This window comes from Neoarius graeffei, chromosome 1 (assembly GCF_027579695.1).
Source record: "Neoarius graeffei isolate fNeoGra1 chromosome 1, fNeoGra1.pri, whole genome shotgun sequence".
In the NCBI taxonomy this organism is placed as follows: domain Eukaryota; kingdom Metazoa; phylum Chordata; class Actinopteri; order Siluriformes; family Ariidae; genus Neoarius; species Neoarius graeffei.
Window position 1 is genome coordinate 34,208,025 of NC_083569.1, and position 12,047 is coordinate 34,220,071.

The window sequence follows — 12,047 nt, forward strand, 5'->3', positions numbered from 1 at the left end:
TTTGTGTTTAATCAACCAGGGAAGCAAACAGCGCGCCTTTTGGCGGATGCAGCCTTTTTCACGGCTGAATCGCGCAGATCCGATTTTTTTTTTTTAGGGGGGGGGGGGGCGTTGGAGTGTCTGATTATAATTTCAAAGTAAATTCTGTATTAAAATTACTAAATAAGCAAATCCGTTACAGTCCATGAAACAGGAAGTATAAGGATGAGAAAAAAACAGTTTAAATCAGAAAGCTGCACACATTTGTGCAGCTTCACACAAATGTGCGCAGCTTTCCGATTTAAACTGTTTTTTTTCTCATCCTTATACTTCCTATGTTTCATGGACTGTAACGGATTTGCTTATTTAGTAATTTTAATACAGAATTTACTTTGAAATTATAATCAGACACTCCAACGCCCCCCTCCAAAAAAAAAAAAAAATTCGGATCTGCGCGATTTAGCCGTGAAAAAGGCGGCATCTGCCAAAAGGCGTGCTGTAGAATATATAAAGTTGTATATATCAGACAGCCTTTAAAGTTTGATGAAGTCAGTTTCAGGGTTTGGAGCAGGCTTTGGCAGTTTCAGGCTTTGGCAGCCCTGCATAGTCACTTGAAAATGCATCTTTGTCCACATTGTAGGGGTCAATTCCCCCAATCAAGGCCAGTTTGGCTGCATACCGTTGTCGTGAGATGTCGTCTAATGTATCTATATACTTCTGTTTGCTTGATTTTGCCGACATTGATCTTTATTTTAGAAAGCTGACTATATAACTTCATGAATTCGTCCGAGATAACGTAGCCGGTAATGGCGATGGTCCGTTTTGTTTGACCCACAAGATGGCGGTTGGAGGGCTTTCCCCGGAATGCCGTGATGTCAGTGAAAACTATGTATAGAGGATAAATACCTGGAACTCCCCACTACTCAGACAGAACTGAAGAAGCCTTTTGGATGAGAGATGAAACATCAAGAATTTCAAGCAAGTCCAGTTGCCTTCTTTACCAATCATGGTGAACAAATTCTCGACTCTTCCAGACTGTTTAAAGAGACAGTCAGCGTGGTGTATGTAAATGTCTGACCCAGTGAAATTCTATTATAGTGAATTAAAGCTGAAATTTAACTCAATCATTTTAAAATGACCTCTGATGTTAATAATGTACATACCCTAAATGACTTGGCAAAAGAAATGTATGGCAACATGAAATATGTGGAGTTTGGGGGGAGTGGGGAGATAAATAAATCCACACAACAACGCATCAAGACTGATACGGACATCATACAATAAATATGGATAAAAGAGAATAAGCCAGTTCATCAATTAGTTTCGTCTCTCTTTTCCTCTCTTAGCATGTCGTCTTTCCCTTTTCTCCTTATTAGAGAGCTTTCTGTCATCTCTTTTGTGGCTAACGCATGCAATTGGCTCCCGCCACGCTGGTCTGTCAACCACTGCATCACTCCATGAATCTAATACACCACCACGCTTTAGGATGTCCTTCAAAGTGTCTTTATATCTCAGAAGAGGGTGACCGACTCTCCTGGAGCCCTCTTCCAGAACACCATAGAGAAGTGTCTTCGCCGGTCACTCATCTGGCACGCGTGATACATGGCCCATCCAACGAAGCCTGTTCCGGATGAGAATGATCTCGATATTTGTGGTGTTGGTGCAATTCAGTACTTCGTTGTTTGTAATGTAGCAGTTCCATTTGATTTTGAGTATAGATCTCAAATGCCGTTGTTGGACAGTCCTGAGAAGCATGACGTGCTGATGATATATGGTCCAGGTCTCACTTCCATACATCATTAGCGGGACGACACACCAATAGTATACCTTGGAGCTTTGTTGCAACAGTCAGGTTTCTACAGTCAAAAACCCTGTCCCTTAGCCTTCCCAATGCACATGACAATTGAAAAAAATGAGCTTGAATAACTTCAGCCTTGGTGTATGTAAACTTTTGGCCTCAACTGTATGAAGAATGATTCGTTACATGAAAGGTTAATGGTTTCTCCAGGAGGTTAGGTGGAAATTTTTTAATAAGTGTGTGTAATTTATTTTAGACTATTATTTTCTTGAAAAGTTCTAATAACTGGAGGAGGAACGCTGAAGCTTTGCTATAGAGGGATTTCACTGACGTCACCCGAAACCGGAAGTAAACAGACCCTGCGCCATATTGGAAGACCAACAAACTCGTGATTGGGGGAAATAACGGCATCGGTGTGTGAACCCACGAGAATAAAGTGGAGTGGCAAACGACTTAAACAAACAAATCTGAGCTGTTTTATTTATGATTTATTGGCCCAACAGTAGACTTGAAAGAAACCTGTGTGAGACTTGGCAAAAAACTGTGGATATAATGGATAAGTCTGTGCATGATCTGCGGACACTTTGAGGTAAGCAAACACAAGAAATTCAGATTTAAAACATGCTAAATTGGCCCCAAGTTGATAACTGTATGAGGAGCAAGCCTCCCAGACTTCTACAATTTAATAAAAATAATAATTTAGGATGGTTTGGGGCTTGTTCTCCCTCCTATTATATAAATAAAGCATAGTTGTTGTGTAGGCATAGATCATAAATACATATGTATAATTTGGATAAATTAACCTAAATTATGGATACCTTAATAGTAACAAAAAGCATTAATTTTTCAACTGAAAAGATATATTATTAAAAGATATCAACAAGATTACCTTGGCCATAACTATGTGTAGGTTATTCTTAACAACAGCTGTAATATCACGAACCAAGCCACTAACAACATAATTGTAAGCCTGTAGCCCTTTGTAGGCCTTCAAGTCATCAGCAGTGTAGGCACTGGGTGTAAACAACAAATAGTTTACAATGTCTGGGTAGCAAACAGATGGCAGAATTGGTGTCAGGTCCTCCTTATGTTTCCATTCTCCCTTGCCGCAAGTCTTATCATATGGGTCAAACCCATCAATCACAGCCAGTTTCTCCACATACCGTGCCCTTTCTGCAGCTGGTAATGTACTCACATAACCCGAATTATCATCCATCGTGTCACTTCACTCTCGCTCATAGTTTGTTTTATATTGTGAGTGCATGTACTTGGTCTTCCAATATAGCGCCTAATAAAATCTCGCAGCGCGGTGACGTCATGCGGTAGCCCTCTATAGCTGCTTGCAAAACTTACAAAAAAAAAATTTAAAACACACACAAACACACCACCACGATTTTTTCTTTGCACCAAAAAATGTCTTGAAACAAATCACTTCCAAATTCTAAAAAAGTACTGCATATGAAGAAATAATTACCTAGAAACAATACTAGAACCATTGTAGAGGTCACTTGCATAAGACAGAGTGGCCAAAGGGCGTACAGAATTGTAACGTGTGAATTTGGAGAGACACTCCATGAAGTCGTCCAGTTGGTTAACAGTTCTGCTGTCATCTGTAAAACAGATGTATAGGCTTACAATTAAATACAAGACTAAAACCGCAAGCGTCACGTACGCACTGTTTACTAGCATACAGTCGGACACAAACACTCACTAGAAAAGACTAATGACAAAATAAGCATTACAATAGAAATTAATGCTGCTCATTAAATGAAAAAATAAAATGTACATTGCAGCTATGCTGACTAAAAGAAGTAGAATATACCAGTTAAAAGTTTGGAAACACCTAATTCAATGGTTTTTCTTTATTTTTATGAATTAAGTCACTTTGTGTCTTCAAGTAACGATGGATGTCATTTCTCTTTACTAGGTTGAGCAGTTCTTGTCATAATATGGATCGTTACAGTTGTGGAATTGGGCTATTTACTGTATTTTTATAATTTACTGTGATCTAAAATGCATTAAGAGGGCAAGAAATTCCACTAATTAGCTTTTGATGAGGCACATCTGTTAATTGAAAAGCATTCCAGGTGACTACCTCATGAAGCCGGTGAAGATAATGCCAATAGTGTACAAATCATCATCAAGGCTTTGTTTACCGCATAATTCCATGTTATTTCATAGTTTTGATGTCTTCAGTATTGTTCTACAATGTAGAAAATGGTCAAAATACAGAAAAACCTATGAATGAGTAGGGGTGTACAAACTTTTGACTGGTACTGTACAATGCCTCCAGAAAGTATTCACCCCTCAGTGATTATTTCTTTTTTTGCTGTATTACATCAAATTTAAGTAAATTACAATAGTATATTTCCTATTCATTTTGAACACACACACAAATTGATATCCAATACCTGGTGCATTGTTCATCAGCAGAAATTACAGCTTTGAATTAATACAGGTTCAATTAAAAGTTAAATTTCACTCATTTTCAGCGCGAGACCAAGCTAATTAACCATAACATTTTCTATAACCTTTTGTACGTCCATCTTTACCGAGGATGAAAATATTTTGGAGCTGAACGCCCCAACTTTACCAACCCAAGGTTGTCCTCACCTGTGATTCTAGACATCCTGTTGGAAAAGTAGCACTGCTCCAGGTCTTCGAAGTGTGCCGTTAGCCTCTTTCTCCGAGAGGCCAGAGTGCTATTGTATGATGTCTGTCTTATACCCTTTTGGACACATTTCATAAATATGGTCAGACTCTCAAGTAAAATTATTCTCTGGTGAAAAAGAACTCCCTGTGTCAATCTAAAATATTAATAAGGTAATACTGACATGAACTCTCTTGATATTATTAGCAAATTTACCTGTGTGCTTCCTCCAAACTGGGGAGCCTGGATATACTCTGTGGGTTCAATGATGCTACTGCTGGAAAAAAAAATATTTTGCATGAGAAGGCAACACTTGGCAGATTATTTTTTCTTAAATTTGTTCTTCAGACAATATTACATGGATTAAAGCAAAAAAAAAAAAATCTGACTGAAAAAAAAAAAAAAAAGCTCCATGTCGTTGGCCCCTACCACATCAGCGATGCGTCAAATTTTAAACGCCGTGTTGTCCATTATCCCCTACTTATAGTACATTTACATAATTTTAACAAATGACTAAAGCTAAGGCAAGACTTTACCATTGTCATTATTGGCTATAAATGATGAAACATCAAGTTTTCAGTGCAAAGTGCAAATTTATTTCAACAATACTTTAGTAATGCACAACAGTGGTTAAGAGAAAAGTGCAAGTATAGTCGAACTTGAACCATGCTTTCAAAAGAGTGGAACAGAAAGAACTTGCAAGAAAAGTAAAGTGAAAGTTCACTTTTTCTGCTTCTTCGCAGTGAAGCCAAAGGCATCTAGTTTTTTGCCATTGCTTCCATAGACTTTTTTTTATGGCAAACTACACAAAAGCACACACCTGCCATTTTCATCTTTTTGCACCATGAACTAAATGGCTTGCCATTATCGCCCATTTCATTTAGCCAAGCCCATCTCCACTTATTCTTTACTGTTTTGTCGATGTATGACACATCTGTGCCTTCATTTAAAAGAAGCGTGTCCATGCTGGCAAAACCGAAAGTAATTTGACGTGCTCTAGTGATGGAAATCGAAGGGCCTATGTCAGGTGGCCTTATACGCAGTACTCGAGTTGGGGGGGGGGGGGGGGGGGATGTAGGGGGAGGCATGCCCCTTCTGAAATAAAAATCTCAAATCACCCCCTTATAAAACGGCCATCCCCCCATCACATCCCTTGTGCCATTTTACCGATTAATGTGGAAATTAGCCTACTATTATTTTAACAAATATTACTACCATTTCAACATTAGAGGCTTTGCGCAGTGATAGCCTACATGTAGCCGGATAAAAAAAGACGCATATTTATTTATTCGGTTGCACCTCTCATTCACACCTATACGGAGGTTTCAGTCACTGAAAACCGCTACTTTCGCAAACTCTGGGCAGAGTGGAGATTTCTGAAAACTCCATCTTCAGACACGCGTGTAAATCGGGAAAACGAAGCAACAGTGGGCGAGAGGGCGCGCGCGAATATAATGAGTCATAGGTGTGAATCTTTCACTGAATGCCAATTGTCCCGGTTCTTCATGAAATCGCACGCGCAAATTCATCAGGTTAACTTTCAAATAACTGTTCTTGTGCACTTGCGACACCGGAGCCACTTTCCTGAATTTTGAGCTTTGGAGTATTCGCTTCTTTATCTATTAATCAATGAATTTGTCACATACATTAAATTACTAATGTAAAACATTCGTAGCCTATTTAAGCAATAGCTGTTTTCTCCACTGTTTTCTGACCTTTTGTGCTTAGTGAATGAGACACTTCATTACACTCCACTGACTTCCAATTCCGGACTTTTTTGAAAATGTAAAATATAGGCCTACGAGATGTTTTTTTGGGACTTAATTCGCGTTGCTCCTTAACTATTAATTTCTGAGACTGACGAGGCACTAAATACTGTGGAATTATTTTCTCCTTACTATGAAGTTTGGCATCTTAAACAAGTGTCGGGAAATCTTGCAGCCCGACTCTGCAGCCTCCAATGTTTAAGCGAACTGCTGAAACCATAATGTTTAAAGATTAAATCGTAGGCTAAACAAACCAAAGAAAAACACAGCCTTTCCAGAACATTGTCTGCTGAAGCCTACAAAACGCTTAATAGCAAAGGTGTTGCTGCGGCTTCAACTTTTCACCTGATCACCTTTCAATAGGCAAATATCATTATTACTACTACTATTAGTAGTAGACAAGTAACCTAGTTGCCTAGTAGTAGGACAGCCAAATAATTTCATCAGTGGCCTACGCCGAGCCTCCCCGGGACTAGACAGTAGCGGAGGCTGTATTTATTTATTTATTTATTTATTTATTTATTTATGCCTATCTAGCGCAACAACTTATTCCTTTACATATACTCAAACATAGCACAAGAAAGGGTTCAACAACAGGCAATCACAGCAGCTTGGTGAAGTTCTAAATCACATCGGTGTCAGACCTATGGGTCTACCCCCTTTTTTTCCCTCGGATCTGCATCACTCTCATTATTGACCTTTAGCGCTCCCAGTTGACGGAAATCTGTCGTAGCGACGGGAAACTTTAATCCATGCTATCTGATTACTGAGCTGATATTTAATTCAGATGCTGAAAATGACCTAAATGTTAATAATTTGTTTGAAAATCTTTTTTTTTCTTTACACTCCATCAGGAAATGTGACTTGATGTGGCATTTTCTCTCTCTCTCTCTCTCTCACACACACCACACTTTGCTAAAGTACAGACTCGATCAAGACACAATTTGGAAAATGCCCAAGTGTACAAATTAAATTAAATTTTATTTGTATAGTGTTCTTTACAAAAAATATTATTTTAAAGAAATACAGAAATCCTGGCTATAAATTTTAAATGCAAGAGGAACCAGACTCAAAAGGGAACTCATCCTAATCTGGGTGACAATGGATAGTACAATTACAAATAATTTGTCTTCTTTCCAGTCAAAAAGTGCAATTATATAAACAGGAACTTATGAGTATGAGCATCAGATGCCCACCCTCTTCCCCTGGTAAACCAGACTGCATGTTCCAACTGGCCAGCTGCTAGGCAGTAAGTTACCCTGCTAACTGAGGATAGTTTTGGCATTCAACAACAGTCTGAGCTGAAATTCCAGATGTTATTTAGGTGATAAACCACTCTAAGTCAAGGACATGACATTTTAGCAAGTAATACGAGTTTATCAGCTGAAGCAGTGTTGTTGGAATTTTAAAATTACCTAACACATACCAAAACAGCTAACACTAGGCCTATCCGCAGGAAGTCAAATGGTACTGTGGCTAATGCAGGAAACAGTTAGACAAAGTGAAAACGGAACAACTTGCCATAAGATACATTTTTGCACATCACACACACTAACCAAAATTTGGACATCAGACCCTTATACCCAGATGTACTTTCTGAACATCCCATTTCAGATTTATTCCAATTTTGCTGGACTCTTCTGGGAAGGCTTTCTACACTAGACTCTGGAGTGTGGCATCTGTGTTCCAGTTCATCCCAAAGGTGTTCAATGGGGTTGTTCAGGTCAGGGCTCTCTGCAGGACACTCAAGTTTTTCCACTCTAATTTTGGCAAACCATGGCTATGTACAAAACGCCATACTGGTGTACCACGTACTGGTCCAGTATACACCATGTACTGTAGGCTACTGCTCAGCTGAGTACACAGGTATGATAACATCCACGTAATGTACTATAAACGAGCACATCCTTGTCATCAAATGGCCCTTTTCCACTACCCTTTTTCAGCTCACTTCAGCCTGACACGGCTTGCGTTTCGACTACCTCAGAACAGCACGACTCAGCTCACTTCAGCCCTACTCAGCACCCAAAACTCGCACGGTTTTGCAGTGAGGCTGAAGCGAGCCAAACCGAGCCGAGTGGGGCTAGGGGCGTGGGGAGAGACTCCCCTGTGCACTGACTGGTGAGGAGGAGTGTCCTCACATGCCCACACACGCCCCGCGAGCACGCTGGGATCTGTAAACACCGTAAACCCGGAAGAAGAAGAATTACGAGAATTTCTGAAGCCTTATGCGCCTCGCCTCATCTATACGCTCTTGCCAGTATCTGTTGGCGTTGTCGGTGACAACAAGCCACAGCACCAAGACCAGCAACACTAACGACTCCATGTCCTCCATGTTTATTGTTTACTATCCGGGTCGTGAGACTACCGCTTAAAAGGTCACTGATGTCACTGTTTGCGCCGCCTAACGACATCACGTGACGTCCACCCACTTTCGCTAACTCCGCCCAATGTGTCCACCCACTTCCAGCCAGCACGGTTCAGCGCGGTTGTAGTCGAAATGCAACTCCAACAGCCCCACTCGGCTCGACTCAGCCCAACTCAGCACCGCACGGCTCAGCCCAACTCAGCCGCGTTGGTAGTGGAAAAGCGGCAAAAGTCTACATCACACAGGGGGCTGGTGGCAGGCTTATGCTGCATCCAAGAACTTCTGACTTTGAAAAACATGTGCTGACTTGATCAAATTGGAAAACATAGATGCCACCAGCAACAGCTCAGCTTACCTGCAAGGCCTCTGAAGCATATTAACTTTTACATGAATACACTTATAGTACCTGTTTAATTATTGTAATATTTTAATTATATTATTCATCTTTCCTTACCTTTAATCTTATGTACTATGGATATACTTAATTACACTGCATATACTATATTTTTTCCGAGTTTGTATTTTCCCAATTTCTGGCATGTCATGAACACAGCATTACACGCGTAATTCATTTCTTTGAGATCACCCCATTGCATCATGGGATGTAGCAGCTGACCAAGTGAGCTCTGGCTATGTACTGAAAATTTTCACCAGAGTAGTATATCATATGGGTAACTGTCATATACTGCAAATGTACTGCGCATGACTTACAATTTTTCCACCAAGGTCAGTATACGGGCAGTATCCAGTATGGAGTTGCAGACACAATCAACCCTTAGCAACCACAGTCATTCAAAGGCAGAGTGGCCCTGCAGGCTTTAGCTGAGGTACAATATCCAAGTATTCTTTTCACTGTTGCAAGGTTTTAAAGAGGAACTGAAGTCACTCTTAAACTTGCTTTATTTCTTAATTAACATGTTATTCAATTACGTTTTCGGTTTTATTAACCTTATATCGTGACTTGTATTGGCATATTATAGACCCCTTCGCAGTAAACGTCATTCATACGTAAGAGGAAATTGCGCGCGCAGCCTGGACCCAAAAAAGACTCAGCAACGGTAGAAACGAGAAGAAATATTTGGAAGAAATGCCTAGTTGTTGTGTTGTTGGGTGTCAGAATCGTAGCAGTGATGGGGTTAAAATGTTCAGAATTCCAGCAGGATCTCACCCATTCCAAAAAAAAATCGACGACGTCTATGGCTACAAGCCATCAAACGTGTAGACTGGGATGAAAGCACCATCAAAAATGCGCGGGTTTGCAGCACCCACTTCATCACAGGTAAGATCAGGCTTTTTATTAAATATTTCTTTTTTATTCTTTCTAGTCTTCGTTTATTGATGTAGCAAAATACTTTGGTAACGTTTGTCTGATTAGCTGGGTCATAGTTACACAATGTAATGAATATTGTTAGCATGTTAACTTAGGTGGGGTTTACATTAGACCGTATCAGCGGATCATCAGATTAACGTTTTTAAAACGATTAGCGTGCACACAGCAACACCAATACACGATTCGCGTGCACACAGCAACGCCAATACACGGATACGCTCGGCTCCGCAGGCATCCTGCGCTCCAAATCACTCTGCCCTGAACAGCGAGTGCCCTCTGGAGGGTGCGCACTCCGGCCCTGCGCAGCTCACAGAGCGCGCGAGTGAAGTGCACAAGCTGTGATTTGGGACTGAGCCGCTGTGTGTGTGATCCCAGTGCATATCACTTACCACTTGCAAGTGGAAGGATGGCAAGCCTAAAGACAATCATAACTACACAATGGGCAGTATTTGCATCAGTATTTGCAGTATTTTCATACTTTTATACTCTTTAATGAAAGGTGATACAAGGCGGAAGTCCGCACCGCTTTTCAGCAGTCGCGTCACATGACCAACGCCAGCGAATCAGGAAGGTGGATGTCACAGTGACGTTGTCCAATGACGACGCCAGCTAGAGCTCAGCACAGTGTATCCGCGTATCTCAATGTTTACACAGCACCGGACCAGACACGATCTAGATTGAATACGTGGACGCTGGTGGATTCCCGTTTCCCGGCGTTTCCAGGCGGTTTAATGTAAACGGACAGTGCATCCGCGAAGAAAACGAGACAGATACGGTCTAATGTAAACTTGGCCTTAGCTTTGCATGCAATTTTGTTTGTAGGAGAGGTCTCGCTTGACTCAAGCAGTCCAGATTTTGTGCCATCATTATTTGTGTATGCCGAAAATCACAATTTTAAAGCAAGGATGGAAAGGTAAAATTGTGTGCCCTCACTCTAAATGCCAACTTACATTGACTGCTCTAACCTAGCTCCCACCCCGTTCAGTTTCATTTCTGATCTCTGCCTCTCGCTTTTTACGCAGCTCTGATTTCTCTTAGCTGCACTCTTTACACTATCATTCCTTTCATGCCATTACCTCCTGCAAATTGCTGTTTAGTGTTGGTATTTGCTGTTGTAGCTAAAGCCACATTGCCATCACATCACTGGCATAATTTGATTAAAACAAAATGAATATGAATGTCCCATTGTTAATCAAGTTGTAGTCTCGCTGTAGCCAGAATGTTGATGGCAGGCTACTTTTGTAAATAGGTTTTTTTTTTTTGAGTTTGACATTTTTTGTAAATAGTATGACTGCCTTCAGGTATCAGAGGAAAACTTACTAACATCGTCCGTCCACTCTTTAATTAAATACGGATCCGGTAGGCGATGTCCACTTGTTAGAGTTAACTTATTTATGTAGCATTCTCGATCTTGTAACGACAATTGTTTTGCATAATCTGACAGCTCATAATGCCGGTCTATGGGCAGCGCCATTGTTTCTGAGTCCAGGCTGCGCGCACATCCTGGCAACGGTCGGTTTGTTTACAAACATGCGAAGGGGTCTATATTACACTTATCTGCCTTTTCGGTTTCTATCCACGCTGAATGTAGTTCGCATGGTCCACAGCAGTCGTCACTTATCTGCGCGATCTTCACGAGACTTGTGCAAGACTTCAAACGTGAAGTGTCAGCGCCGCCATTTTGAAAACTGTTTACACAGCAGAGCAGATCACCATATCATTCTAATTTAGACTAATTTCGAGATTTGCCAGCTTCATCAGTGATTGAGATTATTCTATATGACTTCGAACCAACGTGGAGTAGAGAAGAGTTGGAAAGATGACAGGATAAGGATTAGTTGGTATTTACGTCATTACTGTTGCACAATTAAAATGTGCCAGATCAGGCGGCTGGTGGGTTTTCAAAATAATAAATACAGATTATACCGAGCGCATTCCCCACATAATCCTCACTAAGGTTTCGGACAGCACTACAAAATGGCGTCCCCACTATATAAGAAAACTTCCAGCTTAATTATGTCAGCATTCGAAGGAGAGCGCCCGCGTCTTGACAACATTGGCAGATGTTGATCACTTTGATTTCTGGTGTACGTTTTACTTCCGTCCTACGAAGTCTTGCACAGGTCTCAGCGAATCTTGTTTACAGGCATTGCTTT

The 12,047-nt window shown here is 40.8% G+C and overlaps 1 protein-coding gene across 2 annotated transcripts in view; it reads right to left on the reverse strand.

Moving 5' to 3' along the window:
• cop1 (COP1 E3 ubiquitin ligase) overlaps positions 1 to 12,047 on the reverse strand; it is a 59,837-nt gene that overhangs the window by 23,655 nt on the left and 24,135 nt on the right. The window contains exons 9-11 of one of the 2 annotated variants that reach the window (XM_060931141.1): positions 4,644 to 4,701; positions 4,391 to 4,505; positions 3,252 to 3,387 (exon numbers count right to left, since the gene is read on the reverse strand). In XM_060931141.1, the coding sequence (XP_060787124.1) occupies positions 3,252 to 3,387; positions 4,391 to 4,505; positions 4,644 to 4,701 (309 nt within the window). Of the gene's footprint in view, positions 1 to 3,251; positions 3,388 to 4,390; positions 4,506 to 4,643; positions 4,705 to 12,047 lie in introns of both variants that reach the window. The other variant, XM_060931132.1, reaches the window with a different exon arrangement.